Source organism: Typopeltis vanoorti, chromosome 19 (assembly GCF_054136105.1).
Source record: "Typopeltis vanoorti isolate ZY-2024b chromosome 19, IOZ_Tvanoo_1.0, whole genome shotgun sequence".
Classification (NCBI taxonomy): domain Eukaryota; kingdom Metazoa; phylum Arthropoda; class Arachnida; order Uropygi; family Thelyphonidae; genus Typopeltis; species Typopeltis vanoorti.
In genome coordinates, this window is record NC_143567.1 from 6,888,408 (window position 1) to 6,908,129 (window position 19,722).

The 19,722-nt window shown below is 37.1% G+C and overlaps 1 protein-coding gene across 1 annotated transcript in view; it reads right to left on the bottom strand.

Moving 5' to 3' along the window:
- The window catches only part of LOC150095835 (uncharacterized), an 83,029-nt gene that overhangs the window by 50,863 nt on the left and 12,444 nt on the right, over window positions 1-19,722 (bottom strand). Inside the window, exons 3-4 of the mRNA XM_090408856.1 lie at window positions 7,577-7,699; window positions 3,159-3,878 (exon numbers count right to left, since the gene is read on the bottom strand). Coding sequence (XP_090264982.1) covers window positions 3,159-3,878; window positions 7,577-7,699 — 843 coding nt within the window. The remainder of the gene's footprint in view (window positions 1-3,158; window positions 3,879-7,576; window positions 7,700-19,722) is intronic.

Here is a 19,722-nt window from a genome sequence, read left to right on the forward strand (position 1 = left end):
TGCCTGAAGTAGATGCGAGACAGGGGCGCGCCAGTAGTGTCCAGCGCCTGTGTGCAAAACTTTAGTTGACGCCCTTATCCCTCCCCCCCCTCCAATAAAAAAATCACTTAAAAAAACGTTTTTTTTTTACGTATTTCCCCCTCTTTGGCGCCTGTGTGCGTCGCACACATTGCACATATGGTCGGCGCCCCCCTGAAGCGAGTTGACGAATTCGGCCTGGCTATTTGACTCCAGTCGTTCTTCCGAACAGATGCCGTGCGTGAGTTCATCTTGAGATGTTTTGGTTTCCCCCATTTTGGAGTGCGTCTGCCTCTACCCAGGTCACTGTTGCGTTGTGCGTGAGTGCAGGTGTTAATGAGACAGTGGAATCCCGAAATGAACCAGCCGTGATCTGATTGTGCGATATTAACTGCTTACATAATCTCGCCGATTTAATAAGACATATCTTGAAGCGTTTTGTTTTTTCTTAATTGTATAATCGGGTGTGGTAATGCGGGTAATTGCTCCTGCGATTTGTTTTATTATTATAATATGTTTATTATTGTGTTTTTAAATATTGCGATACTGTTTGTAACATCGTTTTGTATTGCATTTTTGTTGCGTTTTTGTTATTTAAATTTTTAAGCTTTCTTTCTTTATTTCTACGGGGAAGGCACGTGATTAGCAGCACTTCCTGTAGCGTCAATACGTGACGCGTGCGCACTTCACATGGTTTTGTTGTTTTTCTCGGTTATCGGTGAGCACTAGTTGCGTACTTTCTCCATCGGGTTTATTTTTTTTTTGTCTTTTTCTCGGTTCCCTGTCGTATCTAATTGCGTCACTCTCATAGTCTTCACAATGACCCGCTTGTATGGTTGAGATACACCCCTTCTGAGAGTTGGGCTTCTTCTATTCCTTTTCTTGTAGCGTCCAGACACTTGCATTTCCTGTGAGGAAATGTTGTTGACAAGGCATGAACAAGTCTCGGTGGAGTTACTTAGTAAATGTAATAAAGCAACAGTCCTAATTATTGGTAGGATTGAAGTGGAACTTATATTTAGCGAACGTTATCTCCATTGAAAAATGCATATTCCCAAAAATGTACCACTGTTTTTTAAGCATATGTCGAATTTAGTAAATAAAGTTTACTAACACAGCACAACAGTTGTGTGTGAGGAAATGAAAGTTGTTAAGGAGCAGAAGGATGACTGAAGGAAGAAGAATAAAGTTGCACATATAGTCAGATGGATTGAAAGAAGACTACGAAATTATGTTTTTATAGGCTTAAGGGAAAGTGGAGGAATGATGGTGGCCACTTAGACAGAACATTGCCCATGGAAATACTTCTTGAAAAGGCAAAAAGGAACTTTTACAGCAGAGAACTCATCAGCCGGATTGTGCTTTTCGGGATATCAAAAAACCTTTTTAGGGAGGCCATTGGGGAACCACCCCAAATGTGAGAACAGTATTCCTAAGAGGAGAAGTTCTAGTTTTAGAATATTAGCAAAGCAGAGGCTGTTAATGTGGCATTTGTTCCATGAAAGACAAGCGGTTTCAGTCAACCCAAGAAGAAAACGCATTGGAGATGTAGGAACTTGAGGAGGAACGTGTGAGCGCTATGATAATGATATCCTTATCAGCAAAGATTTTGCTGATAAGGATATCATTACTATATATACATATTTTATATATATATATATATATATATATAAGAATTTTTATAAGAATGCAACACATGAAAGGTTCTAAACGTATTATATGTACATCAGTACTAACAGCGGACTAGTCATCGGATATTTTTTTTCCGAGACACTTCCAGCCAAGAAGCTATTTGAGCAAGAGTCATTTTCTGGATATCATATGACTGATATGATATCCAGAGTCAGATCAGCTGAATTTGCTGATGGTTTTTCTCAGTTGGTGTAAATTGCAGTGTAAGCTGAGCGTGATTCTGGAATCTTGCATTCAAAAAAGAAATGGTTGCTCGGTCCACAGTGTTTATACTTGGTGGAGAACCAATGCTTGAAGCGTGGCCGGGGGGGGGTGTTGAGTGAAGTGGAATATTATTATTATATGAGGGCATTAATTTAATCGAAATTTGAGTTATTCCGTTAGAGGTGCAATTTGGATCACGAGAAGAAAGGATAGAAATCAAAGATTGTTCCGTCTGGCGCACTCGTGTAGTGACAAAGGCACGAGATTGCTCGAGGAAAGGCTGTTATGTACAAAAAGGAAATTTGGAAGAGATTACGGTCTGAGTTACTAAGAGAAGAACTGATTTCCACAGTATGTTTGGAACGATAACGGGTAAGAAAGGTTGAGGATATTGAACCCAATATTGGTTAAGGATATTGAGATTTCCTAGGAGTATCCCCCCCCCCATCGTATGAAAGGGGTCATGCAGTACGCATTCCAGATAGTTGAGGTGGATAATGGTTGTCGGAACCACCAGGAGGAGGTTCTTTAGCCCCTGGATGATATAAAATGCGCCACAGGTTCCCGAGGGTTGGGGGTAGAATGGTTAGAAAAATAGCAGGGCAGGTTTCGGGTCGTAAGCAATGACGCACATCGTTTTCGCATGTGTTGAAGCTGCGAATGTTTGTGAAATAGTTTGTGTGTGTGTGGTTTATCCACAGTGATACTGTAATTGTTTGAAAGTACTAATGAAAGCACTTGGACATACGAAAACTTGTTTGAGGGTCTGGTAGTTCCGTCACCGATAGATCCTTTCTGAGGACTTGCCCTACACATCGTCCAGTTGAACTTAATGGACTGTTTGGTCATCTGGACCTTTGCATTTTACCTTTTCCTAACAGTAGTTTCAGAGAGATGATGTTCTTCTTACGATAGTGATGAGCGAATGCCGTAGATGAATGGGTCATCCAGTTTACACAAGATATCTCCCGAGAAGGTCTAATTCTTCCTTTTCTTTTTCCGTGTTGCATTCCCAGCTACCATTTCGGAGAGCGAATCTACGTGGCAGCGCAAAGGAACCAGTAATAATAGATCACTGAGGTGTCGTGAGATTTACGTAACGTCTTTAAGCCCATCTTCTCAGGCAGCTTTCACGCAGTTGATACGAAGCTAAAAGAGGAAAACCTTTCTCTCGCTCCCGTTCTATGAAAAGCATTAAAAGCCAAGCTTACAAACTGAAAAGTTAAATTAAGTGACTTTCTTACCTTCAATATTAAAACTTTCAAAGTCGAACGTGGTAGCCTCGTTCCCGGAAGGACTCGATGGCACCGATTGAGAAAGTCTACTGCCGTCTTCCTTTTTGCCCGTCAGCGCGTGCTTCATTCGAGTCCACCGGGACTTCCTCTGAAATGGAGGAGACGACGAGGGAGTTTTAGGGTGTTCTTTCTCGGTGTCGACGCTCGCTACGGATCGAGAAGGCGTGCAAACGTCCGTATCATCCGCACCGGGAGATATAAGGGACAGAGGTCTCGGTTTCTGACGCCTTTTTTTATCGCTCGCAGGAGGGGGTTCGTTAGTTCTCTCTTCGCGGCTAATTGAGGTGCGAGGGCTGTTCTTCTTTGCCATTTCTTCGAGATGCGCTTCCGCCACTTGGCATGCGTGCAGCGGACACTCCAGACAGTGATAATTTTTCCTTTGCTCGGACCCGTCCCTTTGGGTCCTGCAATAGCGTCTCTGGCGATGACACTCAGCTTGATGGTGATCGTCTGTCGTTTCAAAGCCTTGATCGTCTTTTTTGTCTTTGGGGGTTCTTAAAGAGCTGCTGCCGCAACTTTCGGCCTTTTGATTCCTTCCGTCTTTGCGAGTTTGGATCATCGTTTTCACCCTCCCCCAAGGAGTCTTGTGGGATTTCTTAGCCTCTTCTTTCTCCTCCTTCATCATAGTCCATTGCACCGTCTTGGGACAGTCCAGGGTTTTTGACTTCTCTGGAAAGAGAGCGAAAATAATGTAATATGCTGAAACAGCTCAGAAGTATTTATAGCACTGCATCAATTACTTTTATCAAAGACATTTTAAGGTAAAAAATCTGAAGATCAAATTCACTCGAGTCCGTTAGTTACTAGAAGAGTGAGGTAATTAACAACGGATCTTTAATTGATTTTAATTAATTTTTTCTTATTTGCAGATTGTGTTATGAGTTTCTGACTGCAAATGATTCAAGGACAATGTACATTTAAAATCCACTTACATAATGAAATAAGTAAATTCTATGTTTCTCTGACTTTTATCAATAGAATATTTTTAAAAAAAATATTATGTAAAATTTATAAACCTTATAAATGAAAGATTAATTCTTGACTCTATATAATTTAATATCATTCATTATTTTTTTATCAATAAGGAAGATGAAAAGCATTCTTGCTTCGCCCCTTTAAGCTAGTCCTTATAAGGATATAAGAAAAGAATCAATAAATATACTATGATTTTTTTGTGGAAGGAAATCATTATTTGTTGCTTTTGGAAGTAGTGATATTTTTCAGAGTCGCTGGGAAAAAAGTCATTTTGTATATTTGGTTTTTGTAGAGATTAATACAATCCAACAACATTTCGATAAGAGTTCAATAATGTATTGAGTTGGAAAGAACAATAAGTATACACTATTGTTGTATATACTGTAGAATGTAAATGAACGGAGCATATTAGAAAGCCGCTATTACAATAAAATGCTTTTTAACTGCAAAAGGCGTTTTGCTGGTTTCTCTAATAAACGAGGTGTTATTTATATTATGGTAAAACAACTGCTTATATTATGCTAGTTACGATACATTTTATCCAAGATGCCGTCTGATATTTTAATTAATTCTGAATTTTTTTTTATCGTCATACTGTGTTTTGGTGTGGTTTATTAACATTATTTTTTCTGGTTTCGTTGGAACGTGGACAAGAGCTACACTACGATAAGTAACAGCGCTGAATGCATTTTGATATTACTTAATAGAAGTGAATACAGAACTTGAGGCTAACGTAATCATGCCTTTTAATTTTTTTTCCTTTCTAAATAAAAAAAATCTTTTTTTTATCATTAATCTGAGTTTCGGAATGCATAAAACTATACCGTAGTCAACTATAATAAACTCAATGCGAAATCCAAACACTGGGAATGCAGAATAGCTAAATGAACAGCATTAACTGCAAGGCCTTGTATGTCAAGGTGAAGTTCAGGATGGCATTAATTTTAACCTCCCCTTGACACTGATGGATACGACTTTTAAACAGACCTCAAGACCCGCACTGTAAACTTCTAAGGAACCCCACGAATTCTCAGCTATAAAAAAATTCATTAACTAATGACTTATAAACATTAGATACTGATCTAATAAGCACGTGGTTGGCTGACATAATTCTACAGCTGTGAGAAGTAATAAGGCACCGAGTTGGCCCACGTGATGTCATTAGGCGCGTTTGTCGGTCGTTACGAAAGGAAGCAAAGACATCGGTAATTGTGCCAAGAGAGAGAGATGTTATCGGTACGTGCTACGTAATGTGTCCTAGAGATGTCTCCAGGGGATTTGATAGAAGTGAGATGACTGAGAATGGGAGGCAAGCAGGAATAAATCGGGCCCCTGCACGATGGGCTAAAGTACAGCAGTTATAAGGAAGAGAAAGCAGATTTTTTTTCCCCCGCTAAAGATTTGGTAAGTAGTCCAAATGGACACTTAGGTCATCAACCCCACGAGCCATCTCAAAGTTAGGTAGAGAGAAAAGGATTTTTCTATCTCCTTCCTTCATTTGTGCATTATAGGAAGAGCCGAGTAGATAAAGTCAGTAATTTAGAATGATCTGAACGCTTGCCCGCGATATTCAATTATGAATCGTTTATCTTTCTTAGCCACTTTAAGACAAAGTTGACAGCAAAGCATTTTAAGGTGCTGAAAATGGGTTCTTGTTGTGAGGGTATCTTTCATAAAGGAACCAAGTAGCCGCGAGCGTTAAGGACTGTAAGGCAGCAGAAAAAAATCCGAATTATGTTCTTTCCTTTAGTGCAGTTCCAGAGTAGACTACTGGAAACTGCGCTGCGTGTGGCGCGTAGATGGCAACAGTGGAAGACATGTCATATTTCATAACCCCAATTGCGACCATGACAGACAGTGTTTATGTGAATATTTAGTTGCATAAAAACTAGAGTCGGTGATGATTTTATTGCGCTAACTAGAAAGGGAAAATTTTTCAACGATTTCAATGAGCCAAGTGCCAGTCCTGCTTCCCTTCGCCTCCCCCTCGAAAGTGCCAAATTTTCCAGAAAGCACGTATTCGTATTTATTTGGCAGATGTAATGTTTCATTTCATAACAGAAGGTGTTGAACAAATAAATAAACACATTCAATTCTCAGCAGTCATGTCATGTTCACAATAGGACTATGAAAGCTATATTAATAAATAAAAGGTGTTCTTTTCTAATAAGTTATATAATATTTGTTTAGAAATTATTTAATGAATTAAAAAATACATTTAATATGTAATTTTTCCTGATATTTTATATAAAATATTTCTTTACATGAAACACTTTTTTATGATTTGTTCAATTTGTTGTAATCTAAATATATAAAAAGCACCTTTTACTTATTATTGTTTTCTCCCTCTTTAATTTATTACTTGTGCAGAATCCTTGTCATCGTATTGCGTTTAGTGCACCGCTAATTACTACCTTTTCTGCCATAAGCAGTTCTTGGTGCACGTTTGTACTGTGTCATGATTCTTCCCTTGTTCATAATCATGACACAATACAAACGTGCACCAAGTTCTACCAAACAATGTTGTGATGTTGTGCGTTGTGATACCATTTTATGCTGAGGCTGTTTTGTTATGAAATGGTCTTACAAGGCAAGCAATAATTATAATTTCCGCTTGTGATGTCGAGTTGGTTTCCGGGTGCCCATTTCGAGGTGCGCGCGCGCCCAAAAAGGGGTGTATCTGACACTGGTCGCTATAACTGGATGATATAGTGAGCTGTCAAACACACGACGACCTTTAAAAAAAAGCGTAAATGGTGCACATTTGTGCAACCGTGAATCATCCAAAGTTGGCCACCGACGAACAAGTCCTTAGAAAAGAAACGAGAGAATCGGGGGAAGTTTTTCAACCTAGTTTTAATAGCGACGTGTCATACAGTGAAAGTGTTCATAAATCTTTTTTTTTTTATGCCTCCTAGTTCACCGGAAATGAGATCAGTTACCGGTGCGTTTGTTTTCTTTTAAAATATAAATTAGAATGCGTGCAGTTCACGAGAGTAAGTACTGGTCGATGTAATTGTAATCATCCGCTTCGTTTTGCGATCGGAAAAAATAAATAAAAATTTTAAATACACTATTACGGAGACTCCGAAGAGGCGGTATATTTAAACGTAATTGACAGTTCCATTGGACTCACTAAAAGCACCAATGAAAGATTAAACACACTCTTCGAAGTTAACGTTCATGCAGCTGCATAGCACAGCACTTTCTCTACAAGTGAGGCTGAGCTAACAATTCTCAGACGGAGGAAATCGATTTTTTCTTTCTTTTTATCTTGCTCACAGAAACTATCAATATTTCACACTGGGAGCCATGCAGCTTTTTTCTTTTATGATTCCCACGTGACATCTATTATAAGATGATGAAATGATTATCGACTTGTGATGATTTACCTTTTCTTTTGGTCACTTCTTCGGCTATTGCTTCTACGTCAGTTCTGACAGGCGTGGTCATCCGTCGCCTGGGTCCGTAACATTTAATATCATCGAGATAAGAACAAGCAGCCATTTCGGAATCTGAAATATAAAAGAATGAACAGTGCAAATAAAATTATTCTTCCATATTTGTTATTCTTTTCATGGCATTAAATATTTAAATTGCTTATTTTGGGATTTTAAGCACAATTTTATTAATACAGCAATTTCAAACTATTTCGTATTTGTAACAACGAACAGAACTCGCTCAATATTCATCCAAATAACAGGTGGCGGTTTGAAGTGCAATTCACTGTTTTATTTGATTGACTGCATTTTGAAAATACGACAAAGAAAATGAAAATAGGCAGAAACATTGAAATCAACAGCATCCTAAATGCTGTTTTTTTATGAACAATTTTTTTGTGAACTTGGCAAATTAAATCTGGAAATAGACAACAGAATTAGCAAAGTGGGTATGACCAGAAGTTAACTGAATAAATTTATGTGGAATAAGAGAGAAATTAGCCAAACACTGAACTAGCAGTATAAAAGACAATGTTCAAACCAATTCTAACTTTGGATCTGACAGCTGGGTTAGAAATAACACACTCGATCAAAAACTGGAGACCACAGGTATGAGAGTTCTGAGAGGAATGAACAGATAACTTCCATAAGCAAGTAGTATGGGGATCACTTTAAACCAGATCAAGTTAAGATAAGGATTCGTGAAGTGATTGGCTGATAAGATCAATGACGTCATTGTGTGTGATTCGCTGTGTGACGTCATGAGATTGGAATTTCCCTTGGGGGGGAACGTGTCATGGACGTCATGTCGTGTGTTTTGGTTCGCATATGGAATTGTGGGTGAGGTTAGAGATAAGGAATCGTGTCGTGATTGGTGGGACACTTTAAATAGGGCTAGGGTGAATTGGGGAAGCAACGTCAGTGTCATGGGTGTGTGTTGTTATCAGATGTAGATAAGTGACGTAATTTGTTAGTTATAAATAAGTGATGTCATTGATTTCAATGGAAAAGGAAGTTATAGTAGTGGATAAGGATTCGTGCCGTGATTGGTGGGACACTATAAACCAAATAGGGGTAGGGTAAATGAGGGAAGCGACGTCAGTGTCATGGTTGTGTTTTGTTGTGAGATGCAGATAAGTGAATGGTTTGTGTATGGAATTGTAATTGATGGTTAGAGATAATATAGAGTATGGAATGTTTGGAATTTCTCTGGAGCCCCATCTGTCATTGACGTCACGTTTTGTCTATAGTTGGCAGTACGAAGTTTTCAATATAGGTTTGTGGTATTTCATTTCGGTTATTGAGTATGGGAATTTTTAGTTTAGAGTCAGGAGATGGCGGCAGCATTTAGACATTTTCTGAATAATTAATTACAGACTATCATTGGTGTCCCCCCTCAAACACACACACACACACACACACACACACACACACGTTTTTCTTGTCAATAGATGAATATGGGAATTCTTAGTTTAGAGTCAAGAGATGGCGTCAGCATTTAGACATTTTCTGAGTAATTAACTGTAGGCTATCATTGCTGTCCCCTCAAACACACTTTTTTTTCTCACATAACTCATCCGAATATTTTTATTTGTCTAAAAGTTTAATATCTTAAAGGTTCGTTATTTTTTCTCATTATTGTTATCTTTATTACAAAAGTTTTTGGCTATTGGAATTTTTAGTTTAGAGTCAAGAGATGGGGTCCGCCTTTAGAGATAAAAATGAGTTCTTTTTTGAATGAAAAACCAAACGGCATTTTTAAAAAAAAAATAAACAGAGATTTAAATGGTTTACAAGAACTTTTGTATGTAGTCTAGAAAAATTCTAATGATAATTTAGATTAACTTACTTTCTCTCCAGAACGACTCTTCTCAATGAAATAGATGACATATATTTAACCATATATTCACAGTACAAGACACACAAACACAGGGTCTGAAAATGCAGTTGACTCTTTTTTCCTTATAGGTTTCTGTCCGTTCGTTTATTTCCATCGCTCATTGCAATGATTTTTCACACGCTTCTGCAGGTTCTCTACTTAACGACTCATGGGAAGAAAAAATGGGATGATTTCACCGCTTGCGTATTCTGTTAATTTTCACAATGTAGTGCGACAGTTTGTACTAAGGCATTTGCACTCGTAATTTTTTTTTTTTTCCAATCTGATTGGTTGTATTTTCTCTATTTTACTTTTAAAAATTCAAAATATGCTTTTCACAACAAGTTTAACTATGATTTTACAGGAGAGGCAGCAGTTTACCATCAACTTTGCAAAAATACAAAGAATGAAGTTCCGTGTTTGACTCATTTCCGTTAGATACGATTGACTGTTCTCCTCTCAGCCCTGCATTAATTTCACAGTAGTGATATTTATATATATTTTAACTCATTTATCATATTAGGTATTTTTTCCAGCACAAATAAATAATTATTATTATTATTTCACTTTAAAATGTTATCTTTATTGCAATTCTATTCAGCTTCCAAAGCATCATAGGTTTGAATTGGAAACGCAATTTTGTCTTGGCTATGTGTGACTTCCTGTGTTTAGGTTTGGAACTCTCCGTTAGCGATTTCTTATTAGAAAATTCTTTTGCCACCACAAATCAATAGTTATTTCTTATTATTTCCAATGAATATTAGCTCTGTAGTATAATTTGTTAATTTCTATGTTACAAAGTTCCAAACATTTAAAACTTTATTGACTCTTGTTACTTTAGGTTTCTGTCCGTTCGTTCGTTTTTATCATTCGCACTCTGCCTCATGGCTATGTTTTTTTCCCCACGGTGGTGAGCGTAAAACTCAACGTGTCTTCTCATGACTCATATCCGCCCTCAAGCGACCCGAAAATTTGCATCTGTCGATGCGGACTTTTGATATGGTTCTATATATATATATATATATATTTTTTTTTTTCAAACTGATTGGTTGTTTTTCTGTATTTTACTTTTAAAATTCATTTAACTACATATTCTAACCAGAATAACTGAGCAAAATAAATAAGTAAATATACAGTGTGTGAATTCACTTTGTCTTATATATATATATATATATATATATATATATATATATATGTGTGTGTGTGTGTGTTCTTACTTAAATTTGCATAACACATCAACGACACCATAAGTTGTTCATTTAAGTTTACACATTTTTATTTGACTAAAATATTATTTACAAGTTGTATTTACTGATTCTAACATACAGAAAATAAATAAAGCGAAAAATACATTCTATTTTTTGTTCCTTAATCTTCTTATTGTTAAATTTGCGCTGTTGTTCAAGGGGGATGATTTCCCATGTGGAAGTGCCATCACGTGTTTTTCAACAATGTGACATTCATCTGCATAAGGTTATCATTTGTGATCATGGGATTTTTTTTAAACCAATACATGTATTTTTGAGCATTGATATAAGCACAAAATCTTTGGTTATGTTTCCAATAACATGAATAAGAAATACATGGTATGTTTTACGTTTTGGGCATCCAATTTCATTTAAATCAAGAACAGGTCTCCCTATTAACCTCGCTTGTTTTTGATTTTTCTCTTACTTTGGTGAGCAATATTTGATATTTGCATGTTGATTCTATGATCCAATCTCTTAGTTTGCCCAGAGGTAGTGAACCAGTTTCCCACTTCAGCTGATGGTTATATTTTATTAACTAAGAATTCTGTTTTATAACTCTTTCAGGTAATTCTTTTCAACTACATGGTGATTTTGTGAATGAATATCTTACAATAATTCCATCATAAATACAAATTTCTTTAGGAAATAAAGGTGAAATCTTATTCAAAAGAAATTGAACATCAATAATACCAATGATAACTGGAACTTTGTATTTTTCACCCACTGTAGATTTTTCGTTTTCTTTTTCCTTCATTCTTCTTACGTTACTTCATTTGGCACCACAAACAAATAGTTATTTATTATTGTTATTTCAATGATGATTATCTCTGATCTAATATTTTATGTTAACTTTCTGTAACAAAATTCTAAACAATTAGAACTTTTCACAAAGAAACTTTCAAAGAATTTTGTGGCTCACCCATTATTTTTACATTACCAAACACAAAACACCACAACACAATACAGCAGTTGCAGTGGATGAACGATTACCTTAAGTCCAAAGTCACTCGACTCTGTGGTTTTTTCTTATAGTACTGTTTACACTTACCATGCCCTACCCTGACCGTTCCTTCAAAAATGAAACTTTCACGCAGATGACTCACGGACATGTTTTCGCATGCTGGTGGATATGATGTTGATGTGATTTTATCTTTCTTTGTGTGGGATAAAATTTGTATTTGTGTTATCTGCAGAGTACAAACCTTTTTCTATACCAAACTTTTTAAGAGTAAGTCACATTTTCGGGTTAAATTATCTGATGACTCTTTGTAAAATCACCAAATTCTAAGCGTCGTACTTTTATTCCAAACTGATGAATAAATATACTAGTCTGTTGGAGAAATCTACAGATATATTTATCCTGTCTTTGCTTTCCTCAAAATTTGTGTTATCTGCACAGTACGACACCTTTTTATTTACTACACCAAACTTTTTAAGAGTTTTAGTAACATGATGGATTAAAATTCCTTTGGTTTTTCTATTCTAATCTAATGGACACATCCAATATATAGTAACAAAATTGTCACCATTTAATTCATTTTGTACTTTATCCATTAAAAAACCCACAATTACGTTATTTGGTAGGTTCCTTAACTTTCAATAACGGAAATGAGACAAGGTTTTGGAACTCCCCGTTAGCGATTTATTATTAGAAAATTCTTTTGCTGCCAGCAGTTCGGGTTTTCGAGTATGGGAACGGAATGTCTACAGATAACTCAAACAATGTCAAAAGGTAGCATTAGACAATTTTCTAAAATAATTAATTGCAGGATATCAGTTTTCCACTTTTTTCCTACGTTTTTGGCATTAATTTCACAGTGTTTTTTTTATTATTTTTTTATTACAATAATTAAACAGAATTGCATTAAGGTATAAAGTTGTGGGTTTAAATATCAAATTTTAATCAGAATAACTTAGTAAAAAATTCACTGTGGAAGAACACAACAAAAGTACACATCTTTGTTCATTTAAGTTTACAAATGCATATTTTATTTTGTGAAATACTATTTACAAGTATATTCACAGAGAAAAATTCGAAACATGTAATTACCCAAATATGTAATGTAGGGAATTTGTAATCTGAAATGTTGGAAAAGGTATTATTTGTTCTATCATCCTAGAAATGAATAATTAAGATGTAAAGGAAACTAGAATTTATTAAATACTCTTATAGATTTCGTATTGAAACATGCGCTTCATTTGGAAAGAAAGCAGATGCACCGGCTACAACATTTAAAATATGAACACAAGAATGAGTCATAAAGCACGTGCATGCTTCCACCATTAATCCACATGTTGGTCGCAGCTGAGCGAGTAGAAGGATATCTCCATCTGACTGGGAATCTAGTTTCATATCACGTTAAAGAAGTTAAACTACCGAGTAACTAAAAGAAAAATAAATTCTCCATCTAGAGATTTTTCCAGCCACTTCGTGAAATTCGTAACGTGAACTTTTGACACGAAAACAATTGAATGGCATCTGCGAAAATAAATTACGATTTCAGTTACTGCCCGCAGCAGCTGACGCAATTAATTTACCGCACGAAAAAGCAATGGCGAAAATCACGGTCGCAGTGATTTACTTTCGATCCTGTCAAGGTTTTCATCGTTCGCTGGCATGTGTTTTGGTTAGCGAAGTGCTTTGTCTAATTACCAATAAAATTAAACAGAACTCGATCAAAACTTAGCGTCACTCACCGAAGAAAGTAATTTAGCTACAAGAAGAGGAAGTCTTCACTGATGATAATTATTATCACAAGATGATTACCATTTGGGCAAACATCGTAAAATATAATTCAAAGACAGCTCGTTCTGGATGTGACACGAACTCCATAAATGGCTGCTGCAATGTATCTCGACCATTTCTGATGCGAATTGCTTTTTCAAGTGCAGCTTCCTACGACACAGACGGAATACGTGAAGGCTGCTTCAGCCGTGTCGCTTCTAAAAATCAGTATTTCTTGGTGATGGTTGAGATCTGCACCTGATGTGAAGATCACCTATAATAGCAAGAGTAAGATGTAACGCAAAGAAGAAACCTACAGCTTCCCAGGGATCATTGATGTCTCTGTTTTTATTCGAACAGTGGGATGGGAAAATCTGTTAGCGGCTTTAAATTCCCCAACAGGAAAGTTTTTATTACATGAAAATTAAATGTTTTCCATTTGTGGGAAGATCGATTCACTAAATACTCGCCTTTCGGGGAGAAAAAGAAAGAACTAATGATGATAAGAACTGGAAAATATCCATTAAGATGTTTACCGAATAAGTTTAAAAACTCACGAAGTTTCAAACCCTAGAGATTGTACGACGATTTTAATATTTGAAGTCTTGAAGAAACTTCTCTTAGATCAAATATGAATTCTGTGCTTGCTTCTTTAACCAGGAAAAGAATACGAAACTAAGCGAAGAATAAAGTAGATGATCAAGCAAACTTATTTGGAATTCTTCTTAAAAAGGAAGGAGGCCATCGTCGTTCTTTCTTTTGAAACGATTAATCAGTAAAGACAAGCCAAAGCAACCATCCGAAACGAGAACCAAGTAAGCTCTAATAAAAAAAAATGTTGATTGTGAACAGGAAATAGAAGAAAGGGCGAAGGTGAATCTATCTGGCACGGAAGTAGCGCATTTTACAAATTAATTATCATTCTCTTGGTCATTAACCACCTAATTAATCACCTACTTCTTCCTGCGCATGACCGAAAAAAATACTTCCAGTGCCTGTGACACTTGGAGACGTTGGCGCGGATTAAAAAAATTCGAAAGGGAACTGATAGTCACTTTTTTAGACGTGGTCTTGTTAAAAATTTATCTTTGGGACGATCCTCAGTGTAGAAAAAACTTCCACGAATTCTGAGGTCATCTTTGATTTTATTGAGGTTTTTTTTTTTTCCTTTAAAGAGCTTTTAGGAAATCGCGTTGAGATCGGTATATGGCAGATATTTTTGGACCAACTCCCACTGACATGCTAATAGTTTAAAATATCGTCCTTGCATCAAAATTCCCGTCAATGGAGTTCTTCCTTACCGAATGATTCTGCGATCAAGAAATTCTCCATCTTAGGAGAATTCCGTGGTTGCTATTTCTCTGCGATGAAGCAACCAAATTGTTTGGTTTGCATTAAGTGCACTATTGTACAACTGTGTGTAGTAGGAGTAGAACGAATATAATTAATGTTTAATTTGTGACTACGTTATTTCCAAAGTGATTGAATTACAAAATAATTTAAGCAGGCGCCGATATATTGTTCATGTATAAGACAGTCTTCAGTCAGCCCTGGACATGGACAAGCCGAAAGAGAATAAGTCTGTTGAGTTCGTGTGCAACTGCAGGTCGAAAGAACAACCATACCTCTTTGGCTGGAAATACCTGGATTCGAATCCCGTCTTTTCACGTTAAAGGTCAGTCTTATGTGGAGGTGGTGGGTTTTCCGTTCTGTAGAACAGACAAAAATACACACAAACACAGTACGCTCACCTCATAGCCTTAGCAGCTTTGGCTGTAAACCAAATAACCAATCGAATTCTATCTAAGAGTTCTAAAAATAATAATTTACAGTTTATTGCATATGCTGATTTTATTACAGTCGATGACTCTTTAATGATATTTTTAGATTCACTATATTTGAATATGACACATCAATACTTTATGGATGCAACTAATCGAAGTGAGTTGGATGTTGTAGTTATGTACCACATTTGTATGCAATTATTGTACATTAATCGGCGCATTATTCCTCATTCCTGCTTTTGTATCATCATAACCTCAATGTATTATCGGCGCTGTAACAAAGAATAATTAAAAAAAGCACGATTAATCAATCAGAATAAAACTGTTAAAGAACCTAAATTAGATTGAAAACTAACCATCGTGGTCATGGATTATTAACAATAAAGACGCCTGTTTTGGATGGTACCGAAGTTTAGACTTGAACTCTTTTAAAAAAAAATCAATAAACTTCTACCGCGGCCCTCATCTGCACCCCCCCCCCCTCACACACACGCACACACAGATGGCACTGATGTGCTTATAAGGCCATCTGCTTCTCGTGCATGGGATCAATAAAAATTCGCATTGATCTCTTTTCACTTGGGATCATAAGCTATGCGTCCACACTGATCCACAGAGTGGACATAAGATTGAAAGGTGTCCTAAGATTGATCTTGAGAGGACATAAGATTGAAAAGGGAGGAAGGCTGTTGCCTAATTGGGCAGATGCAAGTCCATCGTTCGGATGACAACCCATATAGATATTCTGCCGTCGTTTAGTGTCTTGTCTTTTCCTTTGATGTTGATATTATAGTTTAAATATTTGAAAAATGTTAAAGCGCGCACATGCACGTGGGTGAAAGGGAGTGTTGTCCCTCTCACCCACATCTGGAGTATTCAGCGCGGCGTGTCGGTGAAAAGGCAAGAATAACTGTTGGCAGTAAAACGCAAAGGAAAAATCAGAAGCAAAACTTCGCGTGCAAACAGACACACCTCAAGTATGAATCACCGTGAAAGAACTCCTAAATACATGGGGGGGGAGAGAAGAAATTTCTTCTTATGATACGACGTTCTAACATGTGCTCGCGCACATGCACGCAGACGTTTCAACTGACAGCATCTGCGAAAGAAAGCAAAAGAATGCATTTTGCCGTAGAGTGCGAGAACACCGAAACCGACGGCGAAGTACCGGCAGACACCGAACGCGAATTTATTTAAGCAACAACTCACAAATTCGACCGAAGTGTCTGTGTAATGACAAATAAAGTAGCCCGTAGGGAAGAATGCACTCGAAACCCGCGCGGTTCAGTCAGACTCCCGACGATCCTACTAAAGACAGCGAAGGTCTGTCCAGCTCGCCTGAAACATAACGGAAGAAGAAGATAAGGCAGTGTACAGGGGCGGGGAGAGACGGAAGAACAGGAACAGTGGAGTGATGTTCAAACATAGCTCTACTAGGAGATGCCAACTTTGCACCCACAGTCAATTTTCTCGAACAAGGCGTCTTTTCATGAAAGTGGGCTACCAGTCCGAGAGCCAAGAATGTTGACATACTTAAGGCAAGGATCTTTCTTTCATCTACTCCGCAATTCGTGCTAGAACGCCAGCAATAGTCTTCGGATGTACGGCAGGAGAAATACCTAGTGTTGGGAAGGTGTGTGAGAAAATGAATAGGATGATTGCTCCAGTGCGCGATCGTCTATTGTAAGTCTCGCTCAAGGTTCATTGTTCTTGCGTATTTTCGAGTCTTATTCTCTGTTAGGGCATTCGGCGAATGTACGGGACCGCTCATGAGCTGGCATGCAACCTTTGAGGATTAGGCGTTCTACCTAAATGACGCGATTTAAGCATTATTTTAATGTTATTTGTTTTTTGCGAGCTCCTTTAATATGAATACAGGTCAGAAATAAATATTTCGATTACAGAATTTTTTTTTAATATTTCACCAGTTTTTTTTTTTTTTTTCCACTGTGGGGAATTTCCTAATGCTTTTTTACTAAAAAAATCAATGTGTTTTATTGAATATATGTCTGTTATATTAAATAATTTATAAATTATAATTGTATATTTTAAAATAACTTATATTTTTGTTAGCCTGAAATCATAATTTATATTTACATTAGTATACCTTTTTTTGTAAATTATAATAATTTATAAGTATATTCTTAAAACATCTATTAAATTTAGCTGGGATCGAATTAACCCTTGGAGGGTAATGGATGGCAATGCTGTAGCCAATGAAGTTCTAACTGAGGCTCCGCTATTGCTGTTACCCTCCTGCCATGATCAGAGCTTTAATAGCTCAATAACACCTTATCCCTACATTGTCCTCTACAGATAACGGGGAAGATGAAAAGCATTCTTGCTTCGCCCCTTTAAGCCAGTCCTTATAAGGACTATTAAATTTAGCAACCACACAGTCGCTTTCTCCTTCATTTTCTCAATTATTTTAGTTTCAATTATAGCAAATTAACTCCAACTTTCTTTTTGAGTTGCTATGTGTTCTAGCTTGCAGTACTTTTTTTTTTTTTTTTTTTTTTTTTTTTCGGGAACCACAAAAATGTTCAAAAACGCTTTAAAAAAACCGAGCAGGTAGATCACGTGATCAAAGTGCCGCCTTCTCCCTAACTAACTCTCCGACTGCTCGCAGTCTAGGCGGCTCATCCGCATGTGCGTTTTTCTTTGTGTTCGACCATTTCTTTCGATCGAACAGGCAGCGATTGACCGGTCGAATAGATCGATAAATTACTGCGGTGGGTGTGGGAGACGGAGAGATTATTTTGCCACAGAAACTGGAAAGAATTCTTTTACCAACCCAAAATGTCTTCACAAATAGAAGATAAAGTCCTCAAGAGTTGAAGATAAAATAAATGAAGGCGGATGAAAAAAAACTGCTGAGTTACAAATTCGGAATGCGAACAGTTTTCTTAGAAGGAAGACCAGGGGAGGAGGATAAGTTTGTCCGTCCGGTGCACTTTTGATATCGATGTGTTTTTATGCTTTTATGGCTCAGTTAGCGAGTAATCAGGAAAGAAAAGACAAACGAGTGGTACTTTTTGTCACTCGAGGAGAGGATAAATGCGATCCACTGGTGGATGCAGAAGCCCATCACCAGCACGAGGAGAACCCACTCGAACATAAAAGCCAGTAGCTGCATTACCCACACACGCACAAGTTGCAGAACTAGAGATGACGTTGCTAGCTGTGCGATGATTGGAAAAATCCAATACCTTCGGGACCATCCGATCGACATGTTGTTAATAAATCCGGTGAGGTTTATATCCCGTACGAACACATTAAGGGTGAGCAGTCTGTGATATTTCTTCTGTGCAGGTTTTACGATCACTGCAGTTGACTTCTGCTTTTTTTTTTCTTTTTTTTCTGTTCCTGTACTACCTCGATCTCTGTTGTCGTTAATTGCTGGTTCTGATCCTTCTTCCCAAGACATTGGTTAAACAATGATATTTAAGTGTCTCAGCGTGCTTCCCCCCTCGTTTTTTTTTATTCCAAAACAGTGAAATTTTTTCAACAAAGCAGTTTATTGAAGAATCTACTTGCATCCGCTGGGTGTCGGCGATCTAGCAACTGAATGTTACATCATTAAACTAATATTTCGAAACTTTAAAAAAAAATACTTCACAAAATTGATATCGCACTACTTGAAAGACACGAGCTCGGCCCAAAAGTTCATATATTAGTCTTTTATGGTCCGTAATTTAAAAAAGAGTTAATTTCATTTTTAATTACGATTTATACGGATATTCAGCGCTTACGCTGATGAAGAAATACCGAACGTTAAAAAAGTTCAATATTCAGACTTTTTCTACCTTTCTCAGTTGAAATCCTTGATGAAACACACACACACACACACACACACACACACAAGGACAAAATTCGCGTTTTGAAAGACGGATTCTCCTGTTTGTTGGATTGAAAGAAAGAATTTGAGTCTGCGATTCTCTGTTATGAATTGCCAACCCAAATTCAAATAGATAAGCCGCTAATATCACTGGAAGCCGTTGTCTCGTAGTGAGGACCTCGAGAACTCGGACGACTCTATCCTAACCTTGCTAACAATGACAAGAGAAGGCTGCGTATGTGGACAGTACTGCATCCCACAATAATAAATTTAAATTCAATGATTGTCGAACATAAAATTCAAGTCCTTGAAATTTTCAGCTTCACAGAGTAATTTTAAGAGAATATTTTTTTTTTTTTTTTTAAGTCTACGCACTCATGCATTGTTTTGTATTTTCGCAATGCGCCTCGGAGTTCTTTTTCTATCCACAGGTTGGTGTGCAAAACGTGTGACCTAATTTAGGCCAACTTTGTAGCCTCGGAAACCTTGGATTTGAGCCAGATGCCTGATGCTCTTCCCTTCCTCAAAGGACAGCGACCTTAATCTTGTTCTTTAGCGAGATTCTTGTTCACAAGTCTCGATTGTTACATTTAGCAGTCGGCAATGAGTAACGAGCGATTTG